Genomic DNA, 14,670 nt, shown 5'->3' on the forward strand with positions numbered 1-14,670 from the left:
TCTAGAAATCAAGTTATCATGGAATCTTTTGGTCTTCTCTTTATAGAACTTAGAGTTCTCATAGGCTTCTAAGCGGATCTCATCGAGTTCATTCAATTGGAGCTTTCTTTCTTCACCAGCTTGATCAAGAGCCAAGTTACATGTTTTCATAGCCTAATATGCATGATGCTCTATCTCTACAGGAAGATGACATGCTTTACTAAAGACAACCCGGTAAGGGGATATCCCTATGGGTGCCTTGTAAGCAATCCTATGTGCCCAAAGAGCATCCTCAAGTCTGTTGCTCCAATCCTTTCTGTTAGGCTGCACCATCTTCTCCAAAATCCTCTTTATCTCTCTGTTTGAAATCTCAGCTTGCCCATTACATTGGGGGTGATAAGGTGTGGAAACTCTATGAACAACACCATATTTCTTGAGCATATCTTGCATGGATCTATTATAAAAGTGGGTTCCTTGGTCAGTAACAATGGCTCTAGGTATACCAAACCTACAAAAAATGTGAGACCTAACAAAATCCATAATAACTCGAGCATCATTAGTCCTGGTAGCCTTAACTTCCACCCATTTAGAAACATAATCAACAAAAAGTAGAATATAGTAAAAGCCAAAAGAAACAGGAAACGGACCCGTGAAATCAATACCCCATACATCAAACACCTCACAAAACAACATAGGTTGTTGATGCATCTCTTGTCTCCATGAAAGGGTACCACTTCCTCTCTGACACTGCTCACAAGTGCTACAAATCCTCCATGCATCTTTGAAGATGATGGGCCAATAAAATCCAGAGTCAAGTACCTTTCGTGATGTCCTTTGGATACCAAGATGGCCATCCACTATAGTCCTTTGGGTACCAAGATGGCCACCCACCGTAGAAGAATGACAAAACTGCAGGACTGACTCAATCTCCACAAATAGGGATCATCCCAAACATAATATTTAGCATCACTCTTAAGTTTTTCATTTTGAGCTCTAGATGCAAGTGGAGGAAAAACATATGCAACCAAATAATTTAGAATATTGGAAAACCAAGGGGTGGGGAAAGAAACAGAAATATTCAAAAGTTGTTCATCAGGAAAATCATCTCTGATAGACACCATATCAACAACTCCCTCAATCCTGCTCAAGTGGTCAGCCACCAAATTTTGTGCTCCACTCCTGTCACGGATCTCCAAATTAAATTCTTGGAGCAAGAGCATCCATCTTATCAACCTTGGTTTGGAATCAGCTTTCTTCAATAGGATCTTCAAAGCTGCATGGTCAGTGAAAACAACAATTCTAGAACCAAGCAAATAAGACCTAAACTTATGCAGAGCAAATACAATAGATGAAAGCTCTTTTTCAATTGTTGTGTAATTGGCTTGTGCAACATCTAAAGTCCTGGAAGCATAATAAATTACCCTAGGCAGTTTGTCCACTTTTTGAGCAAGGACAACCCCTAATGAATAATTAAAAGCATCACACATCAGCTCAAAAAGGACTGTCCAATCAGGTGCCTGGATAATAGGAGTGGTGGTCAAGGCTGTCTTGAGGCAAGCAAACGCCTCCATACATCTCTCATAAAAATCAAAGATCACCTCCTTTTGCAACAGGTTGGATAGTGGAAGAGCCTTCTTGCTAAAATCTTTAATGAACCTGTGATAGAAACCTGCATGACTAAGAAAAGAACAAACCTCTCGCACGCAAGGTCAATTGTTGTAGGCTCTTAATAAGGAGGAGTATTTTTAGAAAAAAAATCTAGGCTTAATTGGCAAATTAGTGGAGACATAAACACCGATTTCTTTCATATGGTAACAAAAATCAGGCAAGTCTCTAAGTTTATGTCGTTGTTAAAGGAGGGTGACAATGTCTTAACTAGATAAGAGGATATTGCCAATCATGTGTTAAGTTACTTCACTGACTTGTTTTCCATCCCAAACAATTCTTCCCCCAATTCACTAATCCGATATGTGATTCTTAGCCTTGTAAATGATGCTGATAACTGTATGCTCACAAAAATTCCTTCACATGAGGAAATAAAGGTTGTTGTTTTCTCTATGAATGGAGAGGGTGCCCCTGGCCCTGATGGATTTGGAGGTTACTTATACCATAATTTTTGGGATATTGTTGGCACTAATGTGCGCAATTATGTCACTCAATTCTTCAATCAAGGTTGGCTGCTTCCCAACCTTAATTCAAAATCTATAGTTCTAATCCCAAAGTCCTCTGAAGTTGATAGAATTGAGGATTATAGACCTATTGCTTTAACAAACTTTCAGTTTAAGATAATAACTAAAGTGTTTGTTGATAGACTTGCCAAAATAGCCCCTACAATTGTCTTATCGCAATAGAGAGGTTTCATCAAGGACATACATATACATGACTGCATTTGTATTGTACTAGAGGCAATCAACCTATTGGATCATAAATCTTTTGGTGGAAACTTAACAATCAAGATTGACATCAAGAAGGCTTTTGACACTTTGGATTGGGAGTTGTTATTGGACACTATAAAGGCTTTTGATTTTTATAGTATATTCATCAATTGGATCAAAGTAATCCTTCATTATGCTAAACTTTCTTTCAATGTCAATGGTCAAATGGTTGGTTTCTTCAGCTGCAAGAGGGGTTTAGACAAGGGGACCCCTTATCCCCTCTCCATTTTTTCTTGGCAGAAGATGTGCTTAGTAGAGGCATTTATAAACTTGTCTCTGAGGGCAAGATGAGCCCCATTAGTGGCCCTAACAAGTTGCATACTCCTAATCATATTCTTTATGTTGATGATATCCTCATATTCTGCAAAGGCATTAAAAAGGAATTGCTAGCTCATAAACATCTCTTGAATTCCTATGCTCAAGCATCTTGTCAACACATTAATCCCAAAAAAATGTAAATTTTATACAACTCAAGCTTCAATAAGGAAAATTTTAAACTTATCCAATTATCTTGGATTTAGTGTTGGTTGTCTTCTTTTCACCTACTTGGGAGATCCTCTTTTTAGAGGGAAGCCAAGGAAAATCCATCTCCAACAGATTGCTGATAGGATCATTTTGAAATTAGCCAATTGGAAAGGTCTTTATCTTTCAATCATGGGAAGGGTGGAGTTGGTTAAATCCATTATTCAAAGCATGATGGTGTATAGCTTCCATATATATTTGGCCTTCCAAACTGCTCAAGTATGTGGACACTTGCATTAGGAACTTCATTTGGTATGGTGATATCAATGCTAGGAAGATGGTTAATGTCTCTTGGCATTAGGTTTGCACCCCCTCTAAAACTGGTGGTCTTGGCCTAAGGTCTTTGAAAAAGCTAAATCAATCTGATCTCCTAAAGCTTGCTTAGGAAATGATATCTTCGCATCAAGACTGGGCTATCTTCTACAGACAAATATTTGGAAAAACCAATAATCCTCCTACTAGATATTACAAGTCATCAATATGGCCTGGAATAAGATCTAAATGGCAAAAAATAATTATGAATTCCAGATGATTGGTTGGTGATGGTCACAACATCAATTTTTGGAAGGACAACTGGCTAGGAATCCCTCTTGTTGAATTTTTAAACATCCATGAGGAAGTGCACTCCTACCTCCTAGCTAATGTGGATGATTTCATTACTGACTCTAAATGTACTATCCCAAACATATTAGCTGATCTTTTCCCTAATATATCAAGGGACATTTCTAACACTTTAATATCCACAAGCCATGATAAATTCATCTCGACGGGATCTAGTGATGGATTGCTCTCTTTAAAGGAAGCTTTTTCTTGCACCCAACTTGATGCTAATCATCTAAGATGGTGTCTTCTTATCTAGTCTACATCAATTCCTCTATCTCAATCTTTTATCACATGAAGACTTCATAACGATAAAATGCTTACAAATGTAACTTGATGAAAATGGGTTGCTCTTTGGCATCAATTTGCAACCTCTATAGAGCTAATTATGAAAGTTCAGATCATTTGTTTCTTCGATGCCCCATGGCAGTCTTTATTTTGCAATGGATTAGTAGCACTTTCTCTATCCAATTGGACCTCTCTTCCATAGGATCAATTCTCTTGGCTTGTAATAAGGATTGGAGCCCCCAAGTAAAGAGCCTATTAGCTGCTGTTACTGTTCATATTGTGAGCACTATCTAGTTCTATCGAAACAAGAACAAATTTCAAGATATAATATTAACCATGTCCCAAGCTATTGCTAAGTTAAAGTTAGACTCCTCTTTCTCGGGAAACAATTCCAACTTTTGTGCCAACCCCTCTATAGAGGATTTCAAAATTCTAATAGCTCTAAATGTCTCCATCAATTATAAGAAAGTTCCAAAAAAAATGGAAGTCATATGGAGAGCTCATTCTCTAGGAAGGGTCAAGATTAACACTGATGGAGCTGCTCATGGCGCCTCGGGTCAATCTGGTGGAGGAGGCATTTTCAGGGACCACAATGGAGAATTTTTTGGTGGTTTTGTTACTTACTTTGAAATTCAGGATGCTATTTTTGCAAAGCTTCATGCTGCAATTTTGGCAATTGAATTTGCTCACATGAAAGGGTGGTATACAATATGGTTGGAGTGTAATTCAGCACTAGTGATAGATATCTTCAATGGCAAAGCAAAGGTCCCTTGGAAGTTGTGGAGCAAATAGAATTTATTCAAGTCTCTTTAGTCCTCAATGGATTTTGTTATATCCCAGATATATAGGGAGGGTAACTTTTATGCTGATAAGTTAACTACTTTTGGTATAACTTCTAAGATTTTCTCTTGGTGGAATGTCATTCCTAGCTTAATTATTGATGAATTTTCTAGGAATAGGTTAGGTGTTCCTAACTATAGATTCAGATCCATGTAATTGTAACTTCTTCTTCAATATATTTGGGGTGCTCCTTTTGCTTAAAAAAAATGTGCATAATTGGCTCACTTATCTATAAAAATATATATTTTATAGTTCTGATTAGATTATGCATAATCATGCAAACAGAAGGTTTCGAGCTATTGAAACATCTGAAACACGGATACGTTAAACATCCTCACATGTTGGTGTCGGATACGTACCCGACACGGATACGCTTAGATTCGTGAAGAATATGTATCCCTAAAGTATCCAAAAATAAAAAAATAAAGATAAAGATACGTATCTAGTACGTTTTCAACAAAAAATAGGATAAGATAGATACGTTTTTAGCAATTTTATGAATTATTCTATTATATTTTCTAGTTTTGGTACTTCGAATTTTGGAGGACATTGATTTACAATTTCCATTATATTTTCTACTTTTGATATTTTGATTTATATTTATAATTTTATCATATTTTATGTATTTTTTACTATTTTATACACATATCCATAAACATATCGTATCCTATATTTTAGAAAAAATACATATCGACGTATCAAACACATATCGTATTTGACACATATTTGTATTCGTGTTTCATAGCTGGAAAGAACTATCTGTACAAATATTATATTTTCCTATTTGAGATAGATGCATACAAAAACTCAACAACACATGATCATCTAGGTTATTTGATGTAATATGCACGTATTAAAACAACTAGCAATTTTTATCATAAACCAATATAATTAATAAGCACAACAGTATGTTGGAAAAAAGTAATTTAGGAATTTAAAAAATTATTCAACTTCAAAATCCTTAAGACTCGAGTCTATATATATCTCCACATATATAATAAACTTTATGTAACTATAGCATAATAATAATAATTAAAATATATGTATATAATTCATGTGATATTTTATTATTATTTAGTGACTTATTTGACGTGATCAATCCTTAATTAGATAATAATTTGAGCGTAAATCTATATATTTGTTTTTGTAAAGATTGATATACAGACAGTACATTATTTACCATTCATTTGTATAATCATGTATGAAAATGAATAATTAACTGGACACATATATTATATTTATCTCTATCCATATAACTTATCTTCTTTGTCATTTTCATATCCTAGTAAGCAAGTATATTAACGATTTAGTGTTTAGACATGCGGTGGCTTCATTTTTTTTTTTTTTTTTGTTATTGCTTCATTTTTATTTCATCCACTGGAATGTGCAAATACATTTTATAATGCCTATTATAGGGTGACAAATAAATTTATATTAGAATTAATACACTCACATGCATTTATTGATGCACACTAATTTTATGCGTGTACCATTTTTCAATGTAAATTATGAGTAAATTGAAATCAAGTACTCCTTCCGCTCATTAATTATATATTTTTTGTTTGAGGTTTTTGTTTTTTTGGTTGTTTTTTTTATGAAATCAAGTATTCCTTCCATTCATTAAAATCAAGTATTCTTTTTAGGTATTCTTTTTTCGATTCAAAACTTTATTGTTTTTCATTTTCAAGGCTTAGTCAAAATACTTTTTGACAATTTTACCCTCATTCAATATTTAGATTATTGCCCCATTCTTATCCATTTTAATTTTAGTTTTTTTATTTTGTTTGAAAACTTTTGCGTCTTTACATTTTTAAGGACGAGTAAAAAATGTTTTCCAGTTTTAGTCTCATTGAATAATTATTTTTTCTTCATTTTTACACCATATAATCATGTCTCTACAGTTTTCTATAGAATAATGTGAAGATTTTACTTACAAAATTATAAAAATTCAACTAGGTTAATTTTTCCATAAGCAATTTTTGGACGAAGAGAGAGAATAACAATCAAATTAATGATTTTGTAGCACTACCTTAAACTACAAAAGACAGAATTTTGGGAGTAATCATGTTTTAGAATTTAGGGAGTATCATGTTTTTTATACCATGAATTAATGATAGATAGTCTCAAAGCTTCTATTACTCTATGTATCTCTTATTTTTTATTGGTTAAAAAAGTAAAATATTAATTTAATATATATAAACTTTATATTTTATAACCAATAAAAATGAATGACTAGATGAAATAAATGCATAACATATATTTCATTAAAAATGTGTTACAACTTGCAACTGAGAAGCACACCCACCATATCACTAGGGTAATAATCTTTTATCGTATTATATCTCATATATTATTATGCAATAATAATAATAATAATAATAATAAAACTAAAACAAAAACAAAAATTTAAATTTAAAATTTTAATTAACATTGCATGTTTTGAATAGAATGCTTTTCCCACCCTAATGATCCGCAACTAGGACATTAATTACGAAATGGTCCCCCAATTGATGTCTTGTTTCATTAAACTTTGAAGCAATTTATTGATTTAAAGATCCCAAGCGCCCTAGAATAAGAGGCGTCCCATTTATGTGTGCGTGTATATATGTGCATGTCAGCCAAAACAAAGAAAAATATCATAGCCCGTGTATCCTATAAAATGTTCTCTCACATCTCCACTATCCATTATTGTTATTTTTCATTTTTTGACCTCTCTTCAATACTTTGACCGTTCTCTTCCTCCTTCTTCTTCATACTTTCGAATCTATATGCTTCTTACTTAACCATGCATATACTTCATGCATAAACTCCTATTTTCCATTTATAAGTTTCCTTGTTAGGGCTTTAACATTATTATTGTTATTATCGATAGTTAACATAGAAGATGGCATCAATGAATTTGTTGGGTTTCTCTCTATCCCCTCAAGAACAGCATGTTGATGCTACTCAAGAACATTCTCAATCAACTGCTACGCGTTTTGGCTTCAACCCTAATGGAATCTCCTCCACTGATGTATCTGAAGATTGCTTTGATATTACTTCTCATCACTCAACTGCTCATTCCCTCAACCTTCCTCCTTTTGGCATTTATGAAGCTTTCAACAGAAACAGTATTAATACCTCTCAAGGTTCTAATATTTCTTCCACTAAAACTTTGTAACACATAATATCCTAAATATATTAATACTATGATGTCCAAGTTTTTTTCATTTTTTTTATTTCTACAAAGGATACATATATATTGAACAAATTAAAATGATTTTTTTTTGTTTAGATTGGAAGGAGAACTATTGCAACCAAAACTTGCTATTGGGAACTTCAGGCAGTAACCAAAACCTAGATACCAATCTACAACATCCGAAGCTTGAAAACTTCCTTGGAGGACACACTTTTGAGGGCAATTCAGCCACAGGAGATTACTTGTTTTCAAGTTGTTCATTACAACTTCCACCACAGCCGGCAGAAGCATCAGCAGCCGGCAGTGGCGGTGGTGGTAACTCCATAGGGTTGTCAATGATAAAGACATGGCTGAGAAACCAACCGCCACAACCAGACAACAATAACAACAACAAGAACAACAATACCAATGATAGTAATGGTGTAAGTGCAACACCATGTGCTGCACCTTCTGGGACTAGGGCTAATAGTGTTCAAACCTTATCACTTTCCATGAGTACTGGTTCACAGTCCCAACTTAATATGGTGAATGTCGGTGCTGGAAAGAGTTGCTCATCGGATAATAAGAAACCGTCCATGGCCTCCACCATGACCCTTGATACCCAAACTGAGTCTATTGAGACTGTGCCCAGAAAATCCATCGACACATTTGGACAGAGAACTTCCATATACCGTGGAGTCACAAGGTTTTCTATTTAATTTCTGCTAAACATATATATCTATATATCTATAGACTACAAGTCTGTCATCTTAAGTCAATAAAGTTTTGTGATTGCAAATTAGTTTTTGAAAACAAAAAAAATTCCCTATATTACAAGTTTGCATTATATGATTCCTTTTGCTTATTTCGGTTTTCAAAAATCAATTTGTAAATATGTTCTATCACAACAGTATATCTCATGGATTTCAAGCTTCCCTCTATTTCTTAATTAAAACTAACTCGCTTAATTAAATTTTCCACTTTCAATTTGATCTATCTTTTGTTTTAATTTTTTCTGTGAGGTTATGAATTTATAGTTTTCGTTTACTTTGAAGGCATAGATGGACGGGAAGATATGAAGCTCATTTGTGGGATAATAGTTGTAGAAGAGAGGGACAAACTCGCAAAGGAAGGCAAGGTATGATGAAAATGATCCTCCATGTTTCTTCAATTCCTTCCATATTTGTCAAATAATTTAATATTAATTTCATTTGTTTTTTGACTTATCAACTCAATATATATTTTTATCATCAAAAGCTTATCGACTAAATATTAATATGCTTTAATAAGAATTCTTAACATGTGTTCTTTACCTGCATATTCTCTCTACACTTCAATGGGGTTTGACCTTCATCAACACATGATTTTGCAGTTTACTTGGGTGAGTATTCGCTTAGAAAATATTTAATTGTTCTTCCATCTCTGATTTTTACTTCTAGGAGTTCTTTGCCTTAATTTAACTGTTCGAATATTAAACATTTTCATATTGGTTAACAAATTAATAGTTGATGTTTATTTCAGGAGGTTATGACAAAGAAGAAAAGGCAGCTAGATCCTACGATTTAGCAGCACTAAAATACTGGGGAAGCACTACTACAACAAATTTTCCTGTAAGATTACACTTTTTTGTTTCTTTTCTTCTCACAGTTTCTTATGTTTTCCATAGTTATAGGGTTATGTTTGCAATCTTGTCATGGCATTATCATGCATTAATGATGATTAGGGAAGTTTAGGTAAATATAGTGGCCTAATGGAGGACAAGTTCTATTTTTGTGTCACTGTGTAGGAAAAAGTTCCCTAATTTGATGGGATGTGTCTGTTTATTGAAGCATAAAAATTTGGATTATTTGCCTTATATAATGCAAACTATGTACATGAACACTTGATGTAGTGTTTTAACATAGGATACTTTGTTGTCTTTGTGAACAATCAATGAATTTTAGATTAGCAACTATGAGAAAGAGTTGGAAGAAATGAAACACATGACTAGGCAAGAGTACGTGGCGTCATTGAGAAGGTATATGCACCAAATAATATACTTATTCTTATTAATTTTAAAGAGAAAAAAATGTATACGATGATAAAGTAAAAGTTTTATACAGTGTCAGTTCATCATCTGCCGTTCATTTTAATCATCATTGATTTTTCATAAAATGAATGATGTACTGATTGTTTATAAATATTTACACGGACAATGTTACGTTCTTAATTTTATAGTATAGTATGTATTGTTAGTGTGAATATTTATACAAAGTCATTATATCATTAGTGTTCATTTTGATTAAGTTTTTTAAGACTCAATGATCATTAAATATGAATAATAAATGATACAGTGACAATGTATAAAACTTATAGATCGTTTTTGTATAGATTTGTTTTCTATTAATTTTATTAAAAGGTGTGATCATTATTAGAATATATTGAATGATTATGATTATTAATATAGAAAGTTATGTTACCGCAGGAAGAGTAGTGGGTTCTCTCGCGGTGCATCCATTTATCGAGGAGTAACGAGGTACATTTGACTAGATCCTCAGTATGCCGATTATGCATTTAATTTCTAAAATTAAAACTGAGTGGAGTTGTATATGTGCAATAGATACTTTAAAAGTTTTGATTATATTTTGTTGAGTAGATAATAACAACTGAAAAACGAAAGAAGTTTGAGATATAAATAACTTTGCACACTTCACATGAATTACAGGCATCATCAACATGGTAGATGGCAAGCAAGGATTGGAAGGGTTGCAGGCAACAAAGATCTCTATTTGGGAACTTTTGGTAAGCGAATCTAGTTATTTTAACTTAAGTGTATAGGCTGATATATTTCTTTATGGCATGCAAGCAATTAAGTAAATCACAAAGCACAGCAAGTTCACAAATCATGTGTTTGTTCGCAGAAAAAAAATGTAAATGGTATCATTTTTGTTTGGATAAGTTTATTTTATATGAAAAAATTCTTATTAGATAAGTTTATTTTATATTAAAACTTTCTTATTTAAGAAATGTTTGGAAAAAAGAAATATTTTTATAAAAAACGAATGCATTAAATATTATTGGGAAATAAGTCTCACATTACTTATTTTATTTTCTTAGACATGATTTAAATACATGTTAAGTTGTCCCTTCTATTTTTAAGCAGTTTGAGATGAAACCTTAATATAATATAAAAATTAGAATAATCTAACTTTTTTTGTGGTCATGGGTCAAGAGTAACTATTTGTCTAGATTGACAGACTTATGATGGACTTGTTATAAAATAAGTCTCACTTATTATATTAGATATATTTAAATATTTGTTGGATTAAATATTTGTATTTTGAATTAAATTGTGTCCCTTGAAAATGCTTATTTTCTCCAGGCACACAAGAAGAGGCAGCAGAGGCGTATGACATTGCAGCCATAAAATTCCGAGGACTGAATGCAGTTACGAACTTTGACATGAACAGATATGATGTTAAAAGCATTCTTGATAGCACCACTTTGCCAATTGGTGCTGCTGCCAAGCGCTTGAAGGATATGGAACAAGTAGATTTCATAACTATGGATAGCCACAGCCATAGCCATAGCCATAGAAGTTCAACAGATGAAGCTAGCAATATAAATATTAATAGCATAACCTCACATCTAACTGATCAAGGAATAGTCAATAATAGCTATGGTGCAAGTGCATGGCCTACTTCTCTTGCATCATTCCAGCAACAACCTAATCATATGCAGCATTACCTTTATAATGGACAAAGGCTTTGGTGCAAGCAAGAGCAAGATCATTTTTCTTCTTCTAATGATCATGCTTCTCACAATTTTCATGATCTTCAGTATCAACTACAGTTAGGGAATAACAATACCCACAATTTCTTTCAGGCCAATAATGATTCTGGGTTGCACAGTATCATGTGCTTGGATTCTACTACTTCCATAGATAATGGTTATGGAGATGGTGGTGGGGGCTACATGATTCCAATGGGTACTATTGCAGATGATGGTAACCACAACCAAAGGAACAATAGTTTTGGTGATGATAATGAAGTGAAGAGGCTTGCCAATTATGAAAGTGTTTATGGCTCTAGTGATGATGATCCTTATCATGCAAGGAACTTGTATTATCTTCCTCAACAACAGTCTTCTGTAGATCAAGGCTCAGCATGCAATACTTGGGTACCAACTTCAATTCCAACAAGGCCTTCCAATATGGCTCTATTCCATGGAGCTTCTTCACCTTTCACAATATTGCATGAGTAGCTAGAACTTTAATATGGAGGAGGATTTGTATACATACATGCATTAACATTTTCCTAATTATTTTGAGTTTTTTTGGCTTTATATTAATTCCTTTCTTCTCTTACATATACCTAGTTACTGATAGTGATTGAAGGAGGTTATGTTTTCTTTCTCTTGTGGAAGGATTAGCTTGCATGATCCATGTTTTACGAGGCTCTATAGTTTAGCCTCAAGATTAGTCATTGGCAGAGCATTTTTGCCATGAGTTTTGGGAATTAACTTTGAGAATGTGGAAGCTAGCTGATTTTCGGGAAGGTCTTAGTTTTGTAGAATAATTTACAAGGGGCTTTGTAATTTTGTATACAAGGATGCAGTTTAATTAACTTTCTCCATGATCTTTGTATCCCACATGCTACTCTTATTTTTTTGTTGCTCAGACTAGTCTCAACAACTAATGGAGAAAACTCTATAAAAACATTATAAAGATTTTGCCTCTCGCAATTAGTTATTATTAACTATTTTTTTCTTTCATATTACCTCTAAACTTTAAGTATCAATAAAATTGTTCCTTTATAAATATAATGTTAAATTAATGGCAATGTTATATTAAAAATATTTTTACAGAATTACCCCGGCCCATAATATGATTAGTTTAATAAGGAAGGTGTTTCCATAACAAAATTAATTAATATATTAGAAATTTAAAGAGAGTCCTATGATGGCAGAAGTAGTAGTAAAAATAGGGGAATGTAAGTAATTTTGCATAGGAAAATGATGCATTTAATACGTGAGAATAATTTAGTTACTAATTATCATTTCTTAATAAAAATAATCCATATAAATAATAGTTGGTGATATAAAAAATGTAACACCTTTAATTCATAATATCATTACATAGATTTATGGTATACAGACTCAGCTTCACATGATCCAATGATAAGATCATTGATGCCAGTAAGACACAATTTTGGAGTGGAAGAATCAATTAGATATATTATCTGTATTTTTCCATATACTACTAATAATTGTCAAGAAATATAAGTGGACAAGTTTTCAAAGTTCTCTAATTGTCAAAAAAGAAAAGTTTAAACTAGGGAAAACATGATGGAACGGACATAAGTAGTGTTTTCTCATGCCCATATCATACTATTTATGGATTCCCACATGGATAACGGGTTTTTGTGATTATCCACGGGTTTTTAAGTCAATATATATTTTATAATAATTAATACATATAAGATAATTATTACATGAATAATAAAATTCATATACATTTAAATTTACCGCATAATGAATATTGTAAAAAAAAGACCTTATAAATTTATATGGTACTTATAAACATAATCCCACAAAATATGGTGAAAAAAGAAACCCTTATATCTATATAGAGAATATATATGAGAAATATTTTCCTAAAGTGAATTACACTCACACCCCCTGTGAAATTACACAAATCACCTAGACATTTATAAAACCTATACAAATCACCCATAAATATATATATATATATATATATATATATATTACACTGACTACCATTGTATCAGAAATATGTGTGATCTTTTAAACAAAAAATGAGTGATAAGCATAATTAAGCTAAAAAAATATTGTATATTGTGAAGACAAATCCGAATAATATAAAATCGATGTTTCTTCATAATTTTTGGTTCATTATAAAATGCATCAATAATTTTAAGTAGATATTGTTTAAATCGTTCTTATAAACCAAGGATAATGAAGACATATTCACTCATATCCTATTAGTAATTGTCTCCACAATATACCGTATTTTATTTAAGTTAATTATAATTATTACCATTTTTTATTTAAAAGATTACATTTATCTCTCTTATATGGATAATCAATATAATGTATAATATAAATTAAAGAATTTATATAAGTATAAAAAAGAATAAAGTGATTTATATAATTATACTAAAATTCAACGGAGGTGAGTATAATTTCCTCTACCATAAAGTTACTTAACTATCCTTGAATGACAAATTAATAACACTAGTAGGTCACTATTGAGCCCATGGTTCAACGGATGGTATTATTGATTCCAATTAACTACTAGTGATTTGGACTCTTTCCCATGCACAAGTAAAGAAAAAAGATAACGGTTGGGATTTTAAACGTAAAGGAAATCATATAAAAGGACACACCGTCACTCACTCAGCCTACAGATGACAGTTGGGTGGGCGAGGGTTGAGTAGTACTTATCCGTACGTACATACATACATATACATATACATATACATTTTTAAATTTAAATATATATTTATATTTTGTCATATTTATTATATAAAAAATGAATCTCATGTCCATTTAAATATATTTCTAACACCAATATTCATTATAAAATAATAATAAAATAGATAAAATATTATTATAAAATAAAATATATAGAGATTTTTTTAATTGGAGTAAGTTAATATTTTACTCTAAACTTTTGGATAAAATTGACCCTCATAATTTAGTTACAATAGTGGTTTAGTAATAGAGATATTTTCATAATTTTTATTTTACAAAAAAAATCACCTCATCCCTAACACTCATATTTTAGTTACAATAGTGGTTTAGTAAGGGGGTTAGAAATGGCCAATGGGGTGATTTTTTTTTGGAAAA

At 32.1% G+C, this 14,670-nt stretch overlaps 1 protein-coding gene across 1 annotated transcript; it reads left to right on the top strand.

Annotated features, from left to right (window-relative positions):
- The first annotated feature begins 7,548 nt into the window (after positions 1 to 7,548).
- LOC109340569 (AP2-like ethylene-responsive transcription factor BBM1) lies at positions 7,549 to 12,143 on the top strand. The gene is made up of 9 exons (XM_019578291.1): positions 7,549 to 7,792; positions 7,939 to 8,527; positions 8,877 to 8,959; positions 9,194 to 9,202; positions 9,343 to 9,431; positions 9,765 to 9,838; positions 10,286 to 10,336; positions 10,526 to 10,602; positions 11,183 to 12,143. Exons 1-9 carry the CDS (start codon positions 7,549 to 7,551, stop codon positions 12,061 to 12,063), a joined length of 2,097 nt encoding a protein of 698 aa, XP_019433836.1. The 3' UTR covers positions 12,064 to 12,143.
- Positions 12,144 to 14,670: the final 2,527 nt, after the last annotated feature.

The sequence above is a fragment of the Lupinus angustifolius genome, unplaced genomic scaffold (assembly GCF_001865875.1).
Source record: "Lupinus angustifolius cultivar Tanjil unplaced genomic scaffold, LupAngTanjil_v1.0 Scaffold_200_23, whole genome shotgun sequence".
Taxonomy (NCBI): Eukaryota; Viridiplantae; Streptophyta; class Magnoliopsida; order Fabales; family Fabaceae; genus Lupinus; species Lupinus angustifolius.